The following is a 23739-nucleotide window of genomic DNA, read 5'->3' on the forward strand; positions in this document are numbered from 1 at the left end:
AGTAGTGAGTAGATGACAGTAGACAGTAGGAGAGTCACGTGGCAAACAGTAAATGAGTGGGAAAGGGTCATTTTCATGATTTCCAAGAGAAAAACACCTGGCAATGTCTTCATCGATTTGACTTTTTTTGTTGTCGGTTTTGGGCATAAAAAGAAACAGAAATAGAGCCGACCAAACACTAGGGGACGTGGAAGCTTCTTAATTGTTATGCGTATTTTCTTTGTATTCCACAATTTATTTCTTTACTTTTCCTCGCCGACACCCATGCCCAAGCCTCCTTCAGACAAAATAATTTGTATTAAAAATAGGAAAACATTTTATTTTTTATTTAAAAATGAATTAGATCAAGGTATAATTTAGTTATTCTATTGAAATCGTATCAAATTTTAATATTATCAAAATAATATATTATATATAATAATTTTATTAATTTATTGATCGTGAGTATAAATAAATAAATTATTTAACAGAAATGATCAGTTTGATCTTTGATCTGTACAAATAACAAATTTTAATTTAACTCTCTGTATAGGAGCCTCCATGGTGGTTTTTATAAGTAGATCAATAGTCGAACCGATAAAATTATAGATTTTTAGTTTAATTAATCTATTTTGCTTAATTAAATAATTTATTAAAATTAGTAACTATTTAGATGTATTAAAAAAATAAGAAATTTGATTCATTCAAATTTTCAGACTGATTCAACCAATTCATAAGTCAATTACTCTAACCCTTTATTTCAAACCAATACTTTAACTGATTCCCGATCCAATCAATTGATGATGACCTAACAAGCAGCAATGGAAAACGAGTGTCGTAACCATAGAATACAACCCTAATTTAAAAGCATACATTTGTCTCGTACACTATGGGGATGCTGAGAAGAGATAAATTTTACATCCTAGAGGGACTATAATTGGAGATACTATTGTTTCTAGTACAGAAGTTCCTATAAAAATGGGAAATGTCTTACCTTTGAGTGTAGTTTGAACTATTGATTTACGTAATTGGAAGGAACCAAATTGGTTTATGTTTTAATTTTTATATAATATTTCATCCTCGATTACGAAATGATTTATTTGAATGTTGTATCAATACTTTAATTGAGTTAGTGTCATGAGTCAATAGGACACTAATTCAATTAACAAAATTATAAAAAAAAATGTCCTTTCATATTTAAAATAAGGTGTATTAACTTAGGGCACTTTCATCTTTTTTATTTTAAGAAAAACCAATAAAAATAAACATATGACGAGATTTGAACTCACACCAAATGAGTTGATCAAACATTGAGTTTACCACTCAACCAAAGCTTCATTTGGAGTTAATTGATTTATAATCCATCAGGTGGTTCGGATTTTGCCATCCCTAATTTAGTTCGTAGTACAAAGGCTTACATAGTACTTTTACCGTGTGTTGTGTTTAAGGCTAACACAAAGTTTTAATAACTAAACTGGTGGTCAAACTAATCAAACGATAAATTTTTAGCTTAATCAAACTAACATCTCTTAAGAATTACCCACTTTTATTCGTTTTCTTTTTTTTTGGGGGGGGAAATGTATATTTTTCATGATACCTGTAAATTGGATTACATAGTCGGAAAACTATCAACCAATTTATACGTATTATTTTGAAAATGTATAATGACTTATTTGACTTTCCAAATTTACAAAAGGAAGTTATTTTAGCCATTCTTTTAATTTCTTGCCTCTTTAAGCCATTGAACTTGCATTATTTATCAAATCACTCCAAAATTGAGAAAAAGTAATGTCAATAACTTTCCTGCAATTAATTAATTAAAAAAAATGTAATAAATATTTTTAATAATGTCTACATATATATTTTAATAAAATTTACATTTAAAATTTTAATTAATTTCTAACGTGACAATCTATGTGATAAGAGACAACAGACCAATATCATATTCAAGTTGTTCGACAAGAGGGGATTCGAATCTAACCTGAAAAGAAGAAACCAAAAAGATTTAAAAAAAACAAAAAAAAAAACAAAATTAAAGAAAAATAAAATGAAAAAAAAACTCCAAACTGATTGAGAAATATCATACTCTTGATGTTTAAATTGCGTATCTTGCAAGGAAATCCTTTGATCTTGAAACTTGAAAATTCAAAAGAATGTCGAGCCTTTGAAAAATAATTAGTTTGAACGAAATCAATATAGACATAGATTCGAGAAAGATGAAAAGTGACGAAAAAAAAGATATCCTATGAAACCTTTTGAAGAACGATCTAAAACAAGCTTTACAAATGACTCTAACCAACCCTTAAGGCCAAACCTTAATAAATTGGAAAGTGAAAAGTTCTTCCACGACTTTTAATAAACAACGTAAAATTAAGGATTAAAAAAAATTAAATGAATGACTAAAATAAATTTATTTTTATAAAAAAAATTAGAGCACCAAATAACTTAATATATTTTTTGAAAAAAAAAAACATAATCCTTTCCACCTACATATCCATCCAAAATTGATATTGTTTTATAAAAAATATATACACACATAATTAAATGAATAAAGGTTTTATGGAACTTTATATTGGGCCTGGGCTGTTTGCTTCAACACGAGTTGGATTTTGCTCTGGTTTAGTCTAAAAGGCCCAATTCTCTGATAGCAATACCACCCCATACAGAACTCATCGCTCCCTTTTAAATTTTCAGCATCATTTAATCTTTCTATTTATACAACATTTTAATTTTTAACCGAGTTGATGTAATATTTATAAATATTTGAATTTTTATTTTTTAAATTTGGATATTGCAAATACGGATATTTTAATAACTATTCACACAAGTATCATAAGATAACATTATTTAAATTTGTTTTAATAAATGATATTTAAATTGGAATGAATCAATTGGTTGGACTTGAAACAGATCGGGGTATCGGTCCAAAGAGAGGGGCTAGAGAAAATGACTAGAGAATTGGTCGAAACCTATTGATCTGTGTTAAAAAACGGATTCAATTGGTTTTCTCTAGTTTTTAATATTTTTATGAAATTTTTAAGAATTTATTTAATTAAACCCAAGAACCAATGATTCGACAAATTTTGCTAGCTTTGAAAATCTTAGCTTTAATTTTTTGGATAACAACTTGATATATCCAAATTATTGTCCCTTTAATTTTTATTTTTAAAAGGCATAATATCAAATTTAGTTTCTAATGTTTCAATTTTTTGGTCAATTTAGTTATTAATCCTTTAAAAAAGAGTCAAATTATTTTTTAACAGAAATATTAATTAAAACATTAATTTTTTAACGATATTGGTGTGACAACCCATGTGGTAGTCTACATGTATTTTATGTTAACATTGCACTATTTGTTTTATATGGCGCCACACCAACAAATAATTTAAAAAAAAATTGATAAAATTTTTAAAAAATTGCATGAAATGCATGTAAATTGCAATGCGGGCAACCATATTTAAATAATAAGCATTTCTGTTGAAATCTTTTGAAATGTTAAAAATCAAATTAGATTTGATTTTTTTAAAAGGTTGAAGTGAAATTTACTTTTTAAGAAATATAGGTAAAATTAATAAAAAATACAAACATTGAGGGATAAATTTTGATATTATACCTTTAAAAATATATTCACACCCGCACTCTTAAGGAGATAAATAGCAAAGGCCAAAAAAAGGCGCGAGCGGAGGGAGGCATTCATTAAAGTAAATTAAATTCGAAATTAAATTGGCGCGTTTTCTTTCCGCTCAGACTAAGCAACTGAAACCCTCCGATATAAAAACCAAAAGCTAAAAACTAAAATACCTTGAATTTATTTCAGAGCAAAATAAAGATCTCTCTCTCTCATAAATTCCATTTCCCTCATTCCTCCAATGGATCACCAGAACAAGCCCCAAACAAGGAGAAGTTTGAAGCGGAAACTGGAACAGGAATTCGAAGAAGATAAATCAGGTCGGTGCAAGGCGGCCGTCGTCGAGTCCCAGCGTACTCACGAAGATATCATCCGCGATGTTCGAATTCACGTCGACGTTCTCAATACCTGCATCTCTTTTACAGAAGCCCATCGCGTCGCTGCCAAATGTTCCGCTCAGTTACTTTCGGAGATCGCCATGAACGGTACGTTTCGGATCTTTAAATTTTCGATTATTAGTAGCGGTATGGATTTCGGTGTTTATTTGTTTATTATTTTGCTGTTTTTAGAGGATGTCGTGGATTTGATCGTGGAGTGCGGGGCCGTTCCTGCTCTGGTAAAGCAAATTCAAACGCCGCCTCTATTGGCAGAATCCGATCCGATACCATTCGAGTATGAAGTAGAGAAAGCATGCGCGTTTGCGCTTGGACTAATCGCGGTCAAGGTAATTGTGTAGACTTTCATTGACTTGGTTTTGGATTACTTCAATTTTTTTAGGTAATATGTTGAATTTATGTCAAAATAGGCAGAGCATCAACAGCTAGTGGTTGACGCCGGGGCTCTTCCCTGTCTAGTGAATTTGTTGAAAATGCACAAGGATGGTTGTAATTCTCGGGAAATGAATGGTGTTATAAGGAAAGCTGCTGATGCTATAACTAATCTTGCTCACGAAAATGCCCGCATTAAAACCCGTATCAGGTTGGCTTTTTTGGATATCTATTTTTTATTTTGTTAGCATTAATTTTCACACCCTTATAGGTTGTTTTTTGATCTACAAATATTAGGACTGAGGGTGGAATTCCTCCTCTCGTTCAGTTGCTGGAGTATCACGACATAAAGGTGCAGAGGTCAGCTGCTGGGGCCTTAAGGACCCTAGCGTTTAAGAACGACGAGAACAAAAATCAGGTAAGGTTGTTTTTGCACTTTGCGGTAGCATTACCTGGTGCTCTTTTGCCGGTTTTAATATAGTTTGTGTATTTGCAGATTGTTGAATGCAATGCTCTACCAACCCTCGTACTAATGCTTTCCTCTGAGGACGTTACAGTACATTATGAAGCAGTTAGTTCTCTTCTTAACTTTTATCTTCTGTCGGTCATCTTAATACACATTCTGGAGAGTTACCGTTCCCTTATAAGCTGACATCAAAGGATGTTCAGGTTGGCGTGATTGGGAACCTTGTCCACTCCTCTCCAAACATAAAGAAAGACGTTCTTCTTGCTGGAGCGCTGCAGCCCGTGATTAGGTTACTTAGGTAATGCCGAGTTATACATTCGGTTTTCACTTTTGCTCGGGATGATTTCAGTTTTAATAATATGATGTCCATGTTTATGATTTTGCCAACAGTTCTAGTTGTTTGGAGAGCCAGAGGGAAGCGGCTTTACTCATAGGTCAATTTGCTGCTGCTGATTCTGATTGCAAGGTAGGCTGACATCTTAATTCTAATTTGGCACTTAAATTGTGATGTTGTGATCACTAATCAAAGCATCTGAAACAAAATACTGTTTTAGACGCTTAGATTTTAGGTATAATTCTGCATATGATTCTGTGTTTATGCAAATGCGTCTCTCTGTTAAAAAGTTACGAAATTGGGGGTTCTACAGGTACACATTGTCCAAAGAGGTGCTGTTCCACCCTTAATAGAAATGCTCACATCTTCAGATGTACAGCTCAAGGAAATGTCTGCATTTGCGCTTGGGCGGTTAGCCCAGGTTTGTATTTATTTGCTGCCTTTCTGGGTTAAAATTGCTTGTCTAGATTGTATTTGGAACTGCAAGCATCATTCCTCTGGCAGGACTTGAAGAATAACATCAGTTATTTGATATCTTATACTATATGAATTCATGCTAAATTCTCGCTTTAAACTGTCCCAAATGCTTTATAGTTTTTATTTTCTTTTTTTATTTTTTGAAATCTTACTTTGTTTGTCAATTAACGATTTTCTTCTTGCAGGACACACACAATCAAGTTGGAATTGTACAGAGTGGTGGAATAGTACCGTTGCTTAGTCTTCTTGACTCAAAAGGTGGACCATTGCAGCATAACTCTGCATTTGCCCTATACGGCCTTGCCGAGAATGAGGTAAAGGGCACTGGTTTACCGTAATAGTTTCAACTTGAACTGCAGTTTTTACATGGTGAGCCTATTGACGATTAATTAGTCTGTTCTATAGGATAATGTTGTAGATCTTATCAAGACTGGAGGTGTTCAGAAACTTCTGGAAGGGGAGTTCATTGCTCAGGTGTGCTTTAGAATTCTTCTGCTTTTTGGATGCTACCGTTTCAAGTTAATTTGTTTTTACATACCCTTAGAATATATTGTCAGAAGACTTGTACGAATTTTTCCAGTTTGTTATTCATGAATTTAACTTGTAAAACTGCAGCCAACAAAAGATTGTGTAGCAAAGACATTGAAGAGATTGGAGGAAAAAATTCATGGACGAGTGAGTTTATTTTTTCCTAACTTTAGACCCTTTCCTGCTTGCATTTACAGTAAGGTTAAGCCAGTAGCTTTTAGAGTTAGAAAGTGGCATTTATTTGATACGTCCTCTTAACAGGCATTGAATCATCTGTTGTACCTTATGCGGACAGCAGCCAAGGCTGTTCAAAAACGAGTTGCTTTGGCTCTTGCTCATCTTTGTGCTCCTAATGATCGGAAAACTATTTTTGTTGACAACAATGGTATAGCAGTTTTCTATTTCAACTGTCATCATTCCTTTTTATTCTTGCACATTGATTACCGTGAGCAGTTCTTTCTGTTTTTTCTCCCTCTCCCGGTTGCAATTTTTAACTGCTCTCTGGGTTCTTGTCAAATTATTCCAGGGCTGGAGCTACTACTGGGCCTTCTTGAGTCTAAAAGTTTCAAGCAGCAAAAAGATGGTTCAGAGGCCTTGTATAAGCTGGCTACAAAGGGTACTTCACTCTCGTCTGTGGATGCTGCCCCGGTATCTCCAACCCCACAGGTCTGTTTATATCTGCTGGTTTACAGGGAGAAGGTTCTTACATTTGCTTTGGAAATCCTTTAGTAACATAGGATGATAGGAGTGCTGGATGCTTAGGCATATTTTACCAATTTCTTATCTATATATCTAGCAAAATGTCTTTTGAGATTGATAAATTTGGATGTTCTTTTCCCATCCACAACTGTAGGTGTACCTGGGCGAGCAGTATGTAAATAATCCTACACTTTCTGATGTTACATTTTTGGTTGAAGGTACGGATCTTTTCTTTTGAATGATTGTGCTACTTACCCATGTGCTAGTTGAAACATCCTTACCTATGTGCAATGGACTTTTCCACAAGTTAAGTAATGTACTAACTTTCAATTTCCACATTCTTCTTTCAGGTAAACGATTCTATGCTCACAGAATTTGTCTTCTTGCTTCTTCGGATGCATTTCGGGCCATGTTCGATGGTGGTTACCGGGTTAGTCAGACAGTTCAAGTATTTTGCTCTTGTCATCTGTTTTTCTTATGTTACTTTGTCATCACCATCCCGTGGACTTCTTCAATTATCATAAATTTGAGGAGCACATTGCTAGATAATAGAACAGAATGATTTAATACCATAGATCCGAGGGGAGTTGATAGAACGATGAATAATATGAAAATTGATTTGCAGGAGAGGGATGCCAAAGATGTAGAGATTCCAAATATCAGATGGGATGTTTTTGTCTTAATGATGAGGTACAAACGACAAACCTGAATTTGCCTTTGCATGTAAATACACCAAGTGTTTTCGAAAAAGTTCTTACATGTATGGTGTCCTGGTCCATGCTGCTAGGTATATATACACAGGGTCAGTAACTGTCGAGATTGATCATGCTCAAGAACTTCTTAGAGCTGCCGACCAATATCTTCTTGAAGGCCTTAAGCGTCTTTGTGAATATGCCATAGCACAGGTGTGTATGTTTTACTGATAATGATACGCGAAAAAACTTAAAAAAGATAAATGATACTTGAGTCACTCAAACCCGAATCTCGAGTACCATAGCTTTTAATTACACGACATATACACATGCTTATTTGTTCTAATTGTCTTTAAGGATATTTCTGTGGAGGATGTTATGCTAATGTACGAACTAGCCGAGGCCTTCAATGCCACCACACTCCGAGAAACATGCTTACTCTTCATATTAGAACAATTTGAAAGAATAAGTACCAAACCATGGTATGTAATTCCTAAACTGTGTTTTGATTGTTGAAAAGTCTTGTCATGAAGGATGAAATTTATGGGAATTGAATCTGATGATCTCCATGGTTTGTAAAACTTGCAGGTGTAGCCGTTTGATTCAACGCGTCATTCCAGATTTAAGGAATTTCTTCGTAAGTGCACTTGTAAAGTGTTATGATTCTAATGTAAGCTCGCCTTTATGGCCGTTGGATTAGGTTACACCATCATTTTGTTATTAGGTATTGTACAGATAGCTTAGGAATTGGTAGGAATTAGGTTACACCATCGGCTTGTTCTTAGATATTGTACATGATTTGGTTGTTTTAATATTTTTTATAATTTAATTGTAGGCCCAAATTTTTATATTTTCATATTGTGATTTTTTAACATAATAAAATGATTAAACCAATATAATCATTTAAGCTCCACAGTTCCCTTTTATTTGTCTCCATTCCAGCAGTGTAATTGTTATAGCATTCAAATCTCTAGACCGAGTCGGCAGTAATTGACCATGAATGACTGAAACGATGAATAGGTGAGCTTTTGGGCATCAACTTGGTACGATTGTTGACAGAAGAGAGAGAGAAGAGACGATAGAGAGAAAAGATGGAGAGAATTGAGAGAAATTGAAGGGAGAAATTTAGTTTAATAGCATTCCTTTTTTTTGCATAACTTTAAAAGTTGGTTAAAATAAACGGTAAATTAACGAACATTTAGTGAAGCTAAATGCCCTATTTAATTAAACTTTTCTATGTATTGTTTCATAAATTTTTTCTTCCAAAACGCATCGTTTTGTTATGGTTTAATTTTAGCCTATGACAAATACCTTTTGCTTGAAAGGATCTTTGACCACAAGGATCAAGGTGTGGGAAATTCTTTTTGAGTTGTTGGAGGGGCTCTCATGTGGTATCTTTTGGAAACGAGTGTGCTCATTTTACCAAAACTTCGGTGACTGTAACATTGGCTTTTTTCACCATTCTTCTTTCTAAGATCTTAGCAGGTACTTTTGCCCAAGTTCTTTGTTCATCTATAACTAGTAAGTGAGCCTAAACAGGAGTTGCACCAACATGCTTTTTAATTTGTGAAACATGGAAGGTGGGGTGCACATGAGACCCTTGAAGAAGTTTGAGCATGTAACCTTTCCAACCTTGTCTTCCATTTTGAAAAGTCCAAAAAACTTGGGAGCTAGCTTTTGATTTAAGATTCTCCTCAATAAATGTTGTTTATAAGGTTGGAGTTTTAGATAAACAAGGTTCCCTACCTCAAACTGCCTCTTTGTTCGGTGCTTGTCTGCTTGTTGTTTCATCTGATCCAGGGCTCTCTTCAAGTGAAACTATACCAACTTTTTAATAGCTTCTTTTTGTTGTAGTTTTTTTTATCTACAATAGCTACAAGGGATGTTCTAGCCAAGTATGGTAAATGGAAGTAAGAGTTTTGCCTATCTTTTCAAAGAGGTGTTGTACCACCACTAGACCAAAGAGAGCCACCTCTGCTAGTCTTGCGGCCTCTCTCTTGTCATGCACCTTAAGTATCCTTCAAGGCATTTGTTCACCGCCTCAGTTTGTCCATGTGTCTCTGGGTGATAGATAGTGGATACATGTACCTTGGTGTTTACCCTTTTGGAAAGATCTTGCTAAAAGTTATTAACAAAGACTTTATCCCTGTCATAAATTATTAAATTTGGCATTTTATGCAACTTATACACATTATTCATGAACTTTTGAGCTACTACCACAGTAGTAAAGGGGTGTGCCATTGCTACAAAATGAGCATATTTGGTGAGACGATCAAACACTACAAAAATGACAGTTTTACCTTTCGAGTTTGGGAGTCCTATAATAAAGCCCATGGAGATGGAAGACCAAGCTCGATCTGGGATTGTAAGTGGTTGTAAAAGGCTAGGAGATGTTACTATTTCTCTTTGCATTTTTAACATGTAGGACACTCCGTCACCCATTTCTTGATATCAGTGGTTAAGTCTTTCCAGTACAAAAGGCTTATCAGCCTCTTTCTAGTAGCATGTCCCCCTGAATGTCATCCTAAGGTATTTGCATGGAAGAGTTGAAATAGTTCCTGTTTGAGACCAACAACATTCCCTACCACAATCTTTTCCTTTCTTCTAAGAAATCTACCATCTTATGAATGCTTAGGGTGGTTAGAACCTTGCTGTTGAACTTCTGAACAGAGTTTTTGAACATTAGGATCCCTTAAGATGCTTGTACCTTAGCTAGGAGATCAGAGTTGATGGTGCTTCCAATGAGTTGTAGATACTGCCCTTCCTTTAAGTCTTGCTTCTTTAATAAAACATCTGTTGCTAGATTACCAGACCCCTTTTTGTAGACCATTTCATAGTCATACCCAAGCAATTTTTGCTACCCACTTTTGTTGGAAGAGAATGACTGCCATTTGGTCAGCCAAAAACCTTAAGCTTTGATGGTCAATCTTGATTTTAAAGTGCTTTCCCACTAGGTATGAATGTTATTTCCTTATAGCCAAGGGTATAACAACCATTTCTTTTTTATATGTGGAAAGGGCTTGATGCCTTATTTCCAATCCTTTGCTAAAGTAGGCTACAAATCTTCTTTGTTGTTGAAGGACTGCCTTCACCACATATTTTGAGGCATCAATATCTACATAGAATTTCAGGCCAAAGTCAGGAAGAGTCAAGATAGAATTTCAGGCCAAATTCGAGCATAGGGCCTATTTCAATTGTTCAAAAGCAACAGTGGCTTGCTCATACCATCCCTAAGCATCTTTCTTAAGTAAGTTGGTGAGGGGTCTTGCAATGATAGCATAATTTCTAATAAACCTTCTGTAGTACCCCGAAAGTCCCAAGGAAGCCCTTTTAACTCCTTGATGGAAGTAGGAATAAACCAAGTTGCTACACTTTCTACCTTTGTCTTGTCTATAGAAGTAATACCCTTGGTGATGATGTGCCCCAAATACTCCACTTGCTCAGTCCCCCAAATTAGCATTTGCTCTTCTTAACAAAGAGCTAATGTTGTCTTAACAGCTCAAAAACTTCTCTTAGCTGACTCAAGTGCTCTAACCAATTATGATAAATATACAAGAATACATCAAAAAATACTAATACTGTCTTTCTTCAACAGTGGTTTGAAAATGCTGTTCATTAACCCTTGAAAGGAAATAGGGTATTAATGAGCCTAAATGGCATTACCAAGAACTTATAGTGGCCCTCATGTGTTTTGCAAGCAATCTTTGGAATGTCAGCTTCATGCATTCTAATATGGTGATATCCCGATTTCAAATCCAGTTTAGAGAGGATTCTAGATTGTTTAAACTCATCTAGTAACTCTTAGATGATAGGAATAGGAAAGTGATCTTTGATTGTCAATTGGTTAAGATGTCTGTAATAAACAAAAAGCTTCCATGATCCATATTTTTTCTTTATTATGACTATAGGGGAAGAAAAAAGGCTAGATCTGTCCCTTATTATCCTAGCATTGAGCATCGCTCTAACCAACTTTTCAAGCTCGAATTTTTGAATCATAAGGCACCTATAGGGCTTTACTTTGACAACTGCCCCTTCATCTTTAAGAGGTATCTTATGGTCTCAAAGCCTTGCAGGAGGTAGGCTAGAGATAATCTGAAAAATATATTTGAACTCACCAATGAGTAGTTGTAGTTCCTTTAGTACTGACTGAATTAAGACTGTTGATAGTGTCACCTATTCCATATTGGTCAAAACGAAGCTAGATCGAGGAAAGGAAAAAGTTCGGGATTAGTAGATTTTTGTCTACGAACAAGTATCGAGGTAAGTTCATGTAACTTGAATTATATTATTAAATGCTTGAAATTTATGTTATTGATGTGAATATGATTTGAATGTTCATTGTATAAAAATTTATGAAACATTGATATATTTGATAAAAAGGGGAAGAAATCCCAGTTGAATGGAAGGAAAGTTTGATGGATCTCTGAAAAGGAATTGACGGTAAAAAAGATCTAGCCCGGACAGGTGATTCTATCTTGATATAGCCCTTTCGAAGAATATATGTAAAATGGAGTTAGCTCAAATGGGTAATCCAAATTAGGGTCTGAATTTAGCCTGGACTGGTAATCTAGATCCAAGCTCATTAGAGTAATTGTCGTTGTAGGGGATTTAGCCTGGATTGGTAATCCCGACAATACTCTATAAGTTTATATTATAGGGGATTTAGCCTGGACTGGTAATCCCACTGTAACAATGAGGTTCGCTGAAGTGTGCTCTCTGAAATGGAAATGTGCACACATGAATATGAATTGACGGACCCGGAATTGTACACTAAAAGTGTACCTTTGAAAATCCATTGAAATTCTGAGAAATTCAATAGGATAAATATGAGAAATAATAAGGGTAATAGAAAACATAGAATTGATGAGCTCATCAATCATTAATCTTTGTATTGAACTCATATGATGCTATTTGATTAATGTTTTGGTTGAGTTTGTGTGTGATAGGTAAATGGTAAATTGAATGTATGTATGAATATTTATTGTATTGTATTGAAAATATTAGGTAAGTATAATTCTTGTTAAATGAGCTTACTAAGCACGACATGCTTACCCTGTTTCCTTTTTCTCTGTTTTGTAGTAGTAAGAGCTCAGAGGTCGGATTCGGTCGGAAACACATTACACTATCAACCTCAACATTTTGGTATATCAAGAAACTTTATTTTGGAAATTAATGGTGTCGAAACCATTTTGTTTTTTTAAAAAAATAGAAATCGACTTTAAAACGTGGTATGGAGTAGCCACCAATCCTTTTTGTTTAAGTGTGATCGGATCACCTAATAAAACATTTTATTTTATCAAAATATCAATTTTGACCTACGAAAATTAAAAAAATGGGTTCGAGAGTCGGTTACGTACGAGGAAGGATTAACACCCTCGTCATGCCCAAAATTGGTACCTAATTGATTAAATAATGTCCTTATGTCTAAAATTTTAAAAAAAAATTGAAATCCGATTTCTTTTAAAACATTTGGATAACTTGAATTGGACGTTAAAATTCTCTTGTTTCGAAGGGATACAATATCATATCCAGCTCGTTAGGACCTGATATTTTAAACCCTTGAAACCACGATCCATTCTTGATTTCCAAAAGGTTATACATTTGAAAATTACAAAAGGATATTCGATTATTTGGTCCAATGAAAAATTGAAACCCAATATGTTAGGGCACGATTTTTCAGATTTTCAAACATAGAACATTGCCTTATTTCGAAGTTTAGAAAACACAGAAGAAAATTTTAAACGGATATTTGATCATTTAGACAAATAGAAAATCGAAACCCAGCAGGTTAGGGCACGATTTCTCGAATTTCCAAATATCAAACATTGCCTTTGTTTCAGGAAACAATTATAAAATCTACTCAAAGCGCATTAGCTTGACTTGAAATAAAATGGAATAATTAATTTTGGATTGATAAATTGAAAATTACAATGTGACACTCGTGAATGAAAGGTGAAATTATAAACATGGAACAATATACATGGATAACGAACTCTATTAATGAATGAAAATAATAAAAAAAACAAATTAAGATGTACACAATAGCAATGAGCTCACATCCAAACATTAACAATCAAAATAATGAAAACTAAAAAAAACTAAAGAAACAAATTAGAATAAAACTATAACAGGTTTTCAAACATAGATAAATAAAATTAAGATAGTAACACCAAAGACTAATAGACAATATGAAATAATAATATATGAAACAATATGAAAACCAAAAAGCACACATAATATACAAAACAATATGGAAATTAGGAGCCAATATGATACAAAACAATTTAAAAACATATGAGAAATTACAAATGAATAACACATGGTAGAATTTGAAATAATTTACATATATAAAAAAACTACAAATATATAAATAATTATTAAAATAGATGTTATAAAAGAAGAAATTTGAATCAAATAATGTACAAAATATTTTAAAAGTGGTACATCTATTTAAAGTTGCCAATGTAAAAATAATTATAATAATATATAAAAATATGTAAGGCTTTAAATCACAAAAATATATAATAAAATATGTTCTTAAAGAATGAATTATGTATATGATTGATTTTAATATATATATATAAATATAAATAGATTTAAAAGAATTTATATATAAAAAATAACATGGAATTAATAATATTCATAGAATACAACTAACTTTTACATAGATATATTAATATAAGGGTAATTTAAACTAAAGATTATAAAAAAAAAACTTAAAACAATATGATATAAAAGAGAACTTTAAAATAATAATTTTATAAAAAAACAAAGTAAAATTATCAAAATAATTCAAAAAATATATAAAAAATTAAAAAAATGAATGTTAAGTGAATTTTAAAAAATGATGAACTATACAAATTAAAAAAAAACTCAATTAAAATAAAATTAAACTAAAAGAGATACTTAATAAACAAAATACCATTGAAATTAAAATAGGAACTAAAGCGCAATGCGCGCGAATGCCCAGGGATCAAAACTGGAGATATTCTAGCTCCCAAAACACAGCGTTTAGGCGCGGACCATATTGGATTTATGCCCAAATTACGGAGACAAATTAAAAAACAAAGAAAAACAAATATGGCTCAATTGAATGATAGCACAACAGGGAAGGATTTATCGTGCAATTAACCCTTAAAGACCAAATGCGCGGATCCTTGCCGTGCATGGATCGGGTCATCGGGTTATGGCTCCTTAAACGTTGTCGTTTTGTAGCCATTGAAATTGGCTTAAAACGACGTCGTTTCGTACATTTTATAAAAAAACAAAATTAAAAGAAACCCTAAACTAACATTTAGCCATTTGAAAAAGAACCAAAACAAAACCTAAAACCTTTCCACCTCTCTTATTCGGCCGAACTAAAAGGCTTTGCCACTTTGCCTCCATACTCGGCGGACGGTAACATATGAAGGCTTATCCTGACCTTTTTCAACCGCAAATCTGAGGGTCTTGCTAGGCTTAACCTCAGTCCTCATCTAAACTTCGATTACCACGAAGCAAACAAGGATTCGAAGCCTTTAAAAAGATGAGTATCCATATTCCTATTTATTTCTTTTTTGTTTTTACATGCAGGAGCAAAGATAAAAACGAGATTGAAATAGAAAAAAAATCTAAGATCACCTTTTAATTTTTGGTTGCTTTTTTGTATTTCAGTATGCGTAAACTTTACAGTACAAACGATGGCTTTTTTATAGCCGAAAAAATAAGAATTAAAATTACAAAAAACCAATTTTATTTTCTTTTTTGCTATTTTTTTACTGTATTTGATGCTGTCATATTTTGTTATTTTTTTCTTCTCGCAGGTTTGACTGTACAGAGGAGAAGGCTGAACAGAGGCGCGCGTGGAGGTCCTGCGGCGCAAGTGACCTAGGGTTTCTGCCGAATCTTCATTGGTATTTTGGGCCTGGGGTATTTTGGGTTGTTTGGGTTAGTTGGGTTAGACTTAGTATTCGGGCTTGGGTTAGATTTAATGTTTGGGCTTTTAATTTAGTTTATGATTTGGGCCTGGAAGTTTGTAATAGGACATTGGACTCTTAAAAGTTTATTTTGGCTTATTATTTATTTGGTTTTATTTTTGTATGAGCTAGTAAAAATTGTAAATGGACTTTTATTTATTAGGGGTTTTTTTGTTTTAATGATTTTATGGGCCTGGGCGAAATGGGCCTTCTACAAATGGCATGTATAAGTTAATAAAGTAAATGTTAATGTGAAATGAATGTAAAGTTAGCCATTGGTATGGCTAACAAATCTTGGTAATTGTATGTGACGAGGTTATCTTATGGATATGCATGAATCTATTTTGAAAATATGTTGAATTGGATTGGTTGATTTGGATTGGTCTCGGTTTAAAATTTACAGGGAAGGTTAGATATTTATAAAGGGGTTATATTGAATTCATAATTTTTTAGGGGTTTTGTGAAAAATTCCCTATGGTTTTGATTTAATCTCGATTTGGTCTTGATGTATGTTTTGGGTTTCGGAGGCCCATTTAAGGGACGTCATAACATATTTCGGCAAATAAATAGTATTTAACTCGTAATAATGAAAAAATTAATTAGGTAAACTCCGGTAATTCCTCGTACTCTATTTCGGCAACTAATACGGGTAGGGGTGTTACACAGGGCACGACCCTCAAGATAAAGCTTCACCGTTCATACCTTGTCACCATCAAGTGCTTTCTCCTCAACGAAATACTGTTCCAGTTTCGACCACTAACCTAAGAAATCAGTGCCATCGAAACAAAGGCATTCCAACCTATAGATACAATCCTGAAGGACCCGGGGTTCTTGGTGGTTTGGGATTCGACTGCCCCGTATTCTGTGGGGGGACGTCCAAACTATCCTTGGCTGGGAACCCAACGGGTGGTCCTCTAATGACCCCTTTCGTTTGGCTTGAATAGTGGCTATGGTGTTTGAAGCAGTCGTATTACCCAGGTACTTTTCAAACAACGAGTGCATCTCCATTTGAAACTCCTCTTTAAATCCTTGGAACCAAACCTCCATTTTGGTGTCCCACTAAGAATCCAATTGAAAAAGTTTGTTCTGGACTTTCACCATTTCCTGTTGAAGCACCACAACATCCTTTTGTAGCCTCGTGGTCACCCCGTCACTGGCCATCCCTGATCGTTAGCTTTGATACCTTTGGTATGATTGTTGACAGAAGAGATAGAGAAGAGACGATAGAGAGAAAAGACAGAGAGAATTGAGAGAAATCTGGCTCAATAGCATTCATTTTTGCATAACTATCTTTGGTCCTTGTCACCGAATATAAAGCAAAGAAAATCCAAATGTAAATACAACTTTAAAAGTTGGTTAAAACAAACGGTAAATTAAACATCAATTAATGAAACTAAACGCCCTTTTTAACCAAACCCTTTTACGCATCATTTCATTAATCTTTTCCTCTAAAACACATCGTTTTGTCATGGTTTAATTTCAGCCTGTGACACAAATATGGTGAATTTTTTTAAAACCCAAAACTCTTTTAAATAATGAACCTGTAATGCCTGCCACTTAAGGGGCTGGATGCTTGGTTGGAGGGAGGGGAGGGGAGGGGAGGGGAGGGGAGGGGAAGGGGAAAAGAGAAAGAAGCGTATATAATGCTGACCTTTTCATGCCACGTGTTGATTTTTAATATGTTGATTTGTGTTTTTTCATTGATCCAATGATTTAAGATATGTGAATGACAAGTGATAGTTGTCTCATTAAAGTGATTATGTGTAACCTCCCCCTACCCGAGACCGTCGCCGGAGTCGAGTAGGAGACATTACAAAACTTATCTTAGCACTTAAACAGTTTTCGTAGTAAACTATCCATCTGCGTCATGGTCGCTAAAAAAATCATATCTTGAGTTACGAAACTCAAAATATAATTCTGTAAATTTTCCCTGAAACTAGACTCATATATCTACTTACTAATTTTTTTCTAGAATTTTTTGTCAGACTAATTAGTACAGTTTATTAGAAAAAGTCTCCCCTGTTTCAGGATTCGGCTACTTTGACCCTTGTGCACTACGAATCAAATTTCTTCCTGTACAAAAATTCAATGACTATGCCATTTGTTTCAATTAAAAATAGACTCAATAAGGAATCCATACAAATAAAGTTTGAGTCCTAATTCTTAATACAAAATTTATGGTGAATTTCTAAAGTCAGAACAGGGAATCCAGAAATTGTTCTAACCCTGTTTCACCAAAACGTAAATATCTCATAAAATACAACTCTTTTACCTATTTTATTTCTTCCATATAAAAATAGATTCATTAAGATTCAATTACAAATTTTATTCATTATCTAATTCACTTTATACTATTTTTGGTATATTTTGAAAGTTGGACTACCGCTACTGTCCAAATCTGTTTTAGTATAAAATGTTGATAACTAAGTTTATAACATCTTCATTTCTTCTCTCTACAATATTTACCAACACTTCCTCTTATTACTCTTCACTAACATATCAAAACATACCATACTTAAGGTTTTGGTAACATTTACAAAACATACCAAAATATCACTTAACAACTTAGATACTTTCAAAATGACCAAAAGACATCCTAGGTACAATGCCATTTTCCAAAAAGATAGAAACTTCACCAATTTGAGTTTGGGGATTGGCTTGTATGCTGAGTTCTTATACTTTCGTACCTAGCCTACGCACGGAAACAAACCGTACACTGAGAATACTCTCAGTGGTATTTCTATAAACAATAGCTTAATCAACTTTAAAACATGGTAATTCAAACACATTATTGCTATTATTCAATATCAATCAGTACTTTAATAACCTTTACTTTATTTACCCTTATTAACATAACTCGGACACTGACGGATACACGGATCCAACCCACACTCCGAGATAAGCACATAGTGCTTCATCGGAATAAATCCGGAACTTTAATATTATAGTACACAAAGTACTTCATCGGAACAAATCCGAAACTTTAACAGTAGTCGACACATAGTGTCTCATCGACTCAATGTCGGAATATCCCAATACTTCCAATTCCTATGACATGTCAACTATATCCGACTAGCCCGACACTGTTAATAGGGTATTCAAAATCACATTCATTTCAATATGGTAAAAATACTTACCTCATTCACATTTTCATACAATATAAATATCAAATATAGCAATAACGATTGAGCTCGGTTTATAGAAATACAAATCACTATTTATCGAATTTAATCGATATCTTCGTTCACTTTCTCTTTTCCCTTCTTTGATGACGTATCCGGTGCTACGTTTGCTACTAACAATCATACAATTAAAAATCATCAATATATTAATTCATAAAACACATTTTCACTTTCTATCAAACTTTTACAAAAATTCCAATTTCGTCCTTTTTCCATTACTAATCTTTTTTCTTTAACTTAAGCTTCATATTCTCTTTTAATCAACTCATTAACAATTTCTAACTCATAAAATTCATTATAAAACATAAATTTTGAGCTCTATTCAACTTAGTCCCTATTTAAACCTAACTTAGAAATTCCTTTAACTAATCACTTCTAACTTCAATTTCTATCAATTTAACCCATAAAACCTCAATTTATTCAACTAAATCAATATCTAAAAATTCTCTATTTTTCTTCATTTTAACCTCATACATGTAGAACTTTGAATTAGGCATCCATAAACATAAAAATCATAAGAAAATGAGCTAAAACAACTTACCAATCAAACTTTAGGGCCTTAATCCTAAAATTTCCCTTTTTTATTTCTTTCTTTCTTTCTTCTTTCTTTCACGTTTGCTCTTTGTTAGTCTTTCTATCTTCTTTTTCTATTTTATCAATTTTACTTATTATACTATTATTAACCTATAATAAATATAAAACTAACATGTGTAATAGCTATAACATAAAATATCTTATAGCTATTACACATATATACCAACTATTACACACGTTATTCAATATTAACACACACATGGCACTTAGGGTCTAATTACTAGATTAGTCCCTTTTACTTCTTTAATCTATAATTAAACTTTTATTCCTTATGCAATTTAGCCCTTTAAACTAAATTCAATCTACTTCACTTAATTAAACACTAAATAACCATTCAACTATAATTCATAAATATTTCTAATAAATATTCATGAATAAATTTCACGGAAACAGTACTCAAGACTCAATTTCCGATACCGTAACTTTCGGTTCATTACATTATGTTGTTAAGGATAGTTGACTTGGGTACCTTAGTTGAGTAGCTCTTGTGGCAGAATAGATTGCTAATTGAGAGTTTGAAATCCTATTGTAGCATAATATTATTTTATCTACATGAACTACTAAAAATAAATAGTAGTTCCAATAAAGTATTAAATAAGGGGTATTTTGACTTAGAAATTTAATCAAAGTATTAAATAATGGGAATTGCTATGTGGGTTAGCTACTATTTATAAGCTTTAGAGAGTGGAGTTCAACAATGCTATCTTATTATTTTTCTATTATACCCTCCATTAAGGCCCTATTTATGTCAACGCCTCTGTTATATTAATTAAATAACTTCCAACACTTAATCTGTGGCTAACATTTGCTTGGTGTTAACTTTAATTTAATGGTTTTTTACTAAGCTCTAAACCTTAATATTTATATATATTTTTTATTCTTTTAAAGTTAAATTCAATTTTTAACTTTACAAAATGTTTTCTATCGAAAATGTTGGCTAAAACATTCATTTTTCTTATGATGTCGTGATGTCAACTCATGTGTACTTTGTATTGGCATGACGTTATTTATCTTTTGCAATAAATAATTTTAAAATTATAAGAATTTAAAAAAAAACAAAAAAAATTCTAAAAAAAATACACATTGATTAGCATCCATTAAAAATAGCAATTTAACACTTTTTGGAAAGCAAATCATGAAATTTAACTTATTTTATAAGATTGACTATTAAATTTAATTAAAGAAATATAAAATTTAAAGGTTTTTTTTGGGTAGAAAACTATACTTTTTAAGAAAGGGAGCTGAAATAGTCAAAAACAAAAGCTATGGAGTAGCCAAGAATTTGATTCCATCATCTTTCTTTTGGTTTAATCATATTTTAAAGCCGAAAGGAGAGACACATATACGAGCATGACTTCAATTTCAATGCGGGATTTAGGGTTTAAATTTTGACGAATGGCCAATGGCAATGGGAGGGGTGCAAAAGAGGCCCCTTTTTCCTTAGGGTTCAACTGTCTTATTCCTTTGGTTGGCTAATGAAACCATAGCTTCAAAAACAAAGGCAAGATTTTGAAAGCAAATTCGATGGTTAGGGCAAAGAGTATCTTCAATAGGTACATATTCTTTGCCAGTTTTCCAACCCATACCGTATAATAAAACTAGTAGGGGTGGCAAAATAACTCGAAATCAATCAGACTTTTTTGGGTTTAGTTTGAGGTTAGTTTTTGATCAATCTCGCCTCGAAAAATATTATCAAAACAATTCGGCTTTAGTTTCATATAAGATTTTACGAGAGTTTAAATGTTTTTCGTATTTTTATAAGAATGAATTTTGTAAAATTAATATAATATAAAAATATTTTAAATTTTTTTTATTTTTTTATTTAGAGTCAAATTTAAGTATCGTAAATTTTACATAAAATCAATTCAAATGATATTAAAAAGAGATTGGAATAAGAAAAAAACCAGCACGTCTCACCCAATGGGGTGTGTAGAACTCATCAAACGGTGCATAAGCGACTCTACAGTCTCACCATTGTTCACTTTACTTCATAAGTTCATATAAATGAGAAAGGCAGAGGAGATCTTGGACAAAATCTTAAGTTGTACCAATATATATATATATATCTAAAAGCTACTTCCAAATATTTACATATTTTAGTTACAAAATTGTACACAAATAATGATATTTCTAGTCAATAAACAACACTTATATATCAATATTTTTCTAACTGCATGCATGAATGCAACATTTATATATATAATATTATAAGGTTTTGGATTGCTTGTTTGTGTTCAGAACTTTGTGGCCTTCCATGTCTGCTAATGCTTGAGAAACTTTAGTAAAATTTGATGATAAATGTTATGGTATTTGTTATTATTGATCCGCTATCCGGTCGGGTTTTGGCTCGTAGCCTACATTGTTGGTGACCTGAGTTCGCACGGTGTGGGTTCACACTACCATACAGATGAACCATCAAGTAAAAAATACGTGTTAATTTTAAAGTAGGGTACGTGTTGACATGCATAGGGACGTACTTACGACGTCACATCCATGAACAGTAATCGTATCATATAAATAGAAAATTTAACCCTTCTAAAAGGGATATACACACAAAAATACTCAACAATAATTTTTTCATTCATACATGCATGATCCCTTATTGCTTCTGACTATCTTTTTAATTTAGTATGGAGTTAAATTTGATAAAATATTCTTTTCTTAATTACTAATCTTTTCTAAATTGTGTACATATAAAAATAACTTGATTTGTATACGAGAAAATATTTTAGTAATTTCATAACTGAGGCGATGTCTAATTGACCCGTGACATCAATTCAATAAAACACTTAAAATAAGTATACATTGACATATAGCTTTTGGTTTGTCTTTTTTAAGAACAAAAATATCTTCCATATTCGTTTTATGGTTCATAAAGAGAATAATCTTTTCGAAAATTTTTGAGAGTGTAACGTAACTATCTGCCACTGGGTTAATTATTTTTTTAGCATTCACTTTATAAATAAAATACATATATATATTCATTGTATTAAATTGAAGTGAGATTTAAGGTATGATTTGTAAGCTTTATATGATTGATAGCTGAAAACAAGACATTAAAAATCTATGGGTTAAATTATTCTAAGATTTTAGCATCAATGAAAATGGCTGCCAATGAGATTCCAGCATCTGGCAATGACATAATAAAATCAGTTTGATCATTTCACACTTACAAACAAGATTATTGGTTCTTGTTGCTTTCTTTACCATCCAATTAAAATACCATTTTGCACACATCACTTAACCCTTTATTAAATGATTTTTATGCTCCAAGTCCCTGTATTTTCACAAGTTTAGTATTTAATCCTTTACTTTTTATTTGAAGGAACTTAGTCTTACTTTTTGGATTAAAAAAAAAAGCAAGCCCAATTATTAATACTGTTAAATTATGGTTCATTACAATATTGTTTTCTTTGTTACATAGTTATCTGGTGAGTAATTTTTTTTTATTTCGGAATGCAAGAAGAATTCTAACGGTGTTAAAGTAACTAAATTTCTAAAAATAAAATTAAGGAGACTAATTTGAAAACAGTAGCAAAACTTGAGTGTGTATGTGGGATTAATTAGGCTCTTAGTCCTTGTGCTTTTTTTTTGGAATTTTGAAAATTTGATCTCTCTGATTTATTTCCAGAAATTTATTCCCTTTACTTATTCGATTTGAAATTAGGAATAAAGCGACTTAAGGCTAAATTAAACATGTATGTGAGTCCAAAATTTATGGCCACATAATTACTAGTCATGATGGTTGGGTTTATTATTTATTTTTTGGTTAAATTATAAAATAAAAAAATTAAAAATTATAATATCTTCACATATTTGGAATTTAATCTTCATATTCTTAATTTTAAGAATTCACTTATTCTATTTTTCGAATTTAAAAATTTAGGTTTATTTGCTAACACCACTAAAATTCTTCTATTAAATTTGCTGGTGTTTAAAATTAAAAACAACAGTACTCACTTGGTATCCATGTAACAAAAAAATGACATTGTAATGAACTTGAATTTGATATAGAATTTTAACGGTGTTAATAATTCTTAAAAGTTCCCATTAACATTTTAATCAAAATAAAGTATATAGACTAACTGATGACATTAAAGTTGAGGCACCAAATAATGTAAAATTTAAAGTATATAGATTAAATATCAAAATTGAATGAAATAAAAGGATTAAAACTAAAATTTAACCATTCTTATATAATCTCAAAAAAAGTAAAAAGATTAGAACTAAAATTTAACAATTATATATTCTCGTGTAAAAAAAAAGAGAGAAAAATATTTTTGAATGTACAAGTGTCATGTAAAGGAAGGTCCTAAAAAATGAATAAATTAGTCTTCATACATTACATCAAAAAGTAAACTAATTTTTTTATTAAAAATTCCATCTATTTCTACTATTAAAAATTGGTCTCTATACGCCAACATGAAGTATATGTGGC

At 32.3% G+C, this 23739-nt stretch overlaps 1 protein-coding gene across 1 annotated transcript; it reads left to right on the forward strand.

Annotated features, from left to right (window-relative positions):
* The first annotated feature begins 3779 nt into the window (after window positions 1–3779).
* On the forward strand, window positions 3780–8420 carry LOC107930456 (ARM REPEAT PROTEIN INTERACTING WITH ABF2). Its single transcript, XM_016862132.2, has 19 exons — window positions 3780–4092; window positions 4177–4331; window positions 4413–4585; window positions 4672–4792; window positions 4871–4945; window positions 5044–5138; window positions 5231–5306; window positions 5488–5595; window positions 5837–5965; window positions 6057–6125; window positions 6267–6326; window positions 6441–6564; window positions 6706–6845; window positions 7033–7096; window positions 7229–7308; window positions 7504–7568; window positions 7666–7783; window positions 7928–8052; window positions 8159–8420. Exons 1-19 carry the CDS (start codon window positions 3849–3851, stop codon window positions 8268–8270), a joined length of 2133 nt encoding a protein of 710 aa, XP_016717621.2. The 5' UTR covers window positions 3780–3848; the 3' UTR covers window positions 8271–8420.
* Window positions 8421–23739: the final 15319 nt, after the last annotated feature.

This window comes from Gossypium hirsutum, chromosome A12 (assembly GCF_007990345.1).
Source record: "Gossypium hirsutum isolate 1008001.06 chromosome A12, Gossypium_hirsutum_v2.1, whole genome shotgun sequence".
NCBI lineage: Eukaryota > Viridiplantae > Streptophyta > Magnoliopsida > Malvales > Malvaceae > Gossypium > Gossypium hirsutum.

What these genes read in the sequence shown, in the direction of transcription:
- LOC107930456 (XM_016862132.2), top strand. Translation starts at nt 3,849, where the DNA reads ATGGATCACCAGAACAAGCCCCAAACAAGGAGAAGTTTGAAGCGGAAA. An exon ending in ACGGCCTTGCCGAGAATGAG is followed by an intron (nt 5,966 to 6,056) that starts GTAAAGGGCACT and finishes TCTGTTCTATAG; the next exon opens with GATAATGTTGTAGATCTTAT. An exon ending in TATTTTTGTTGACAACAATG is followed by an intron (nt 6,565 to 6,705) that starts GTATAGCAGTTT and finishes AAATTATTCCAG; the next exon opens with GGCTGGAGCTACTACTGGGC.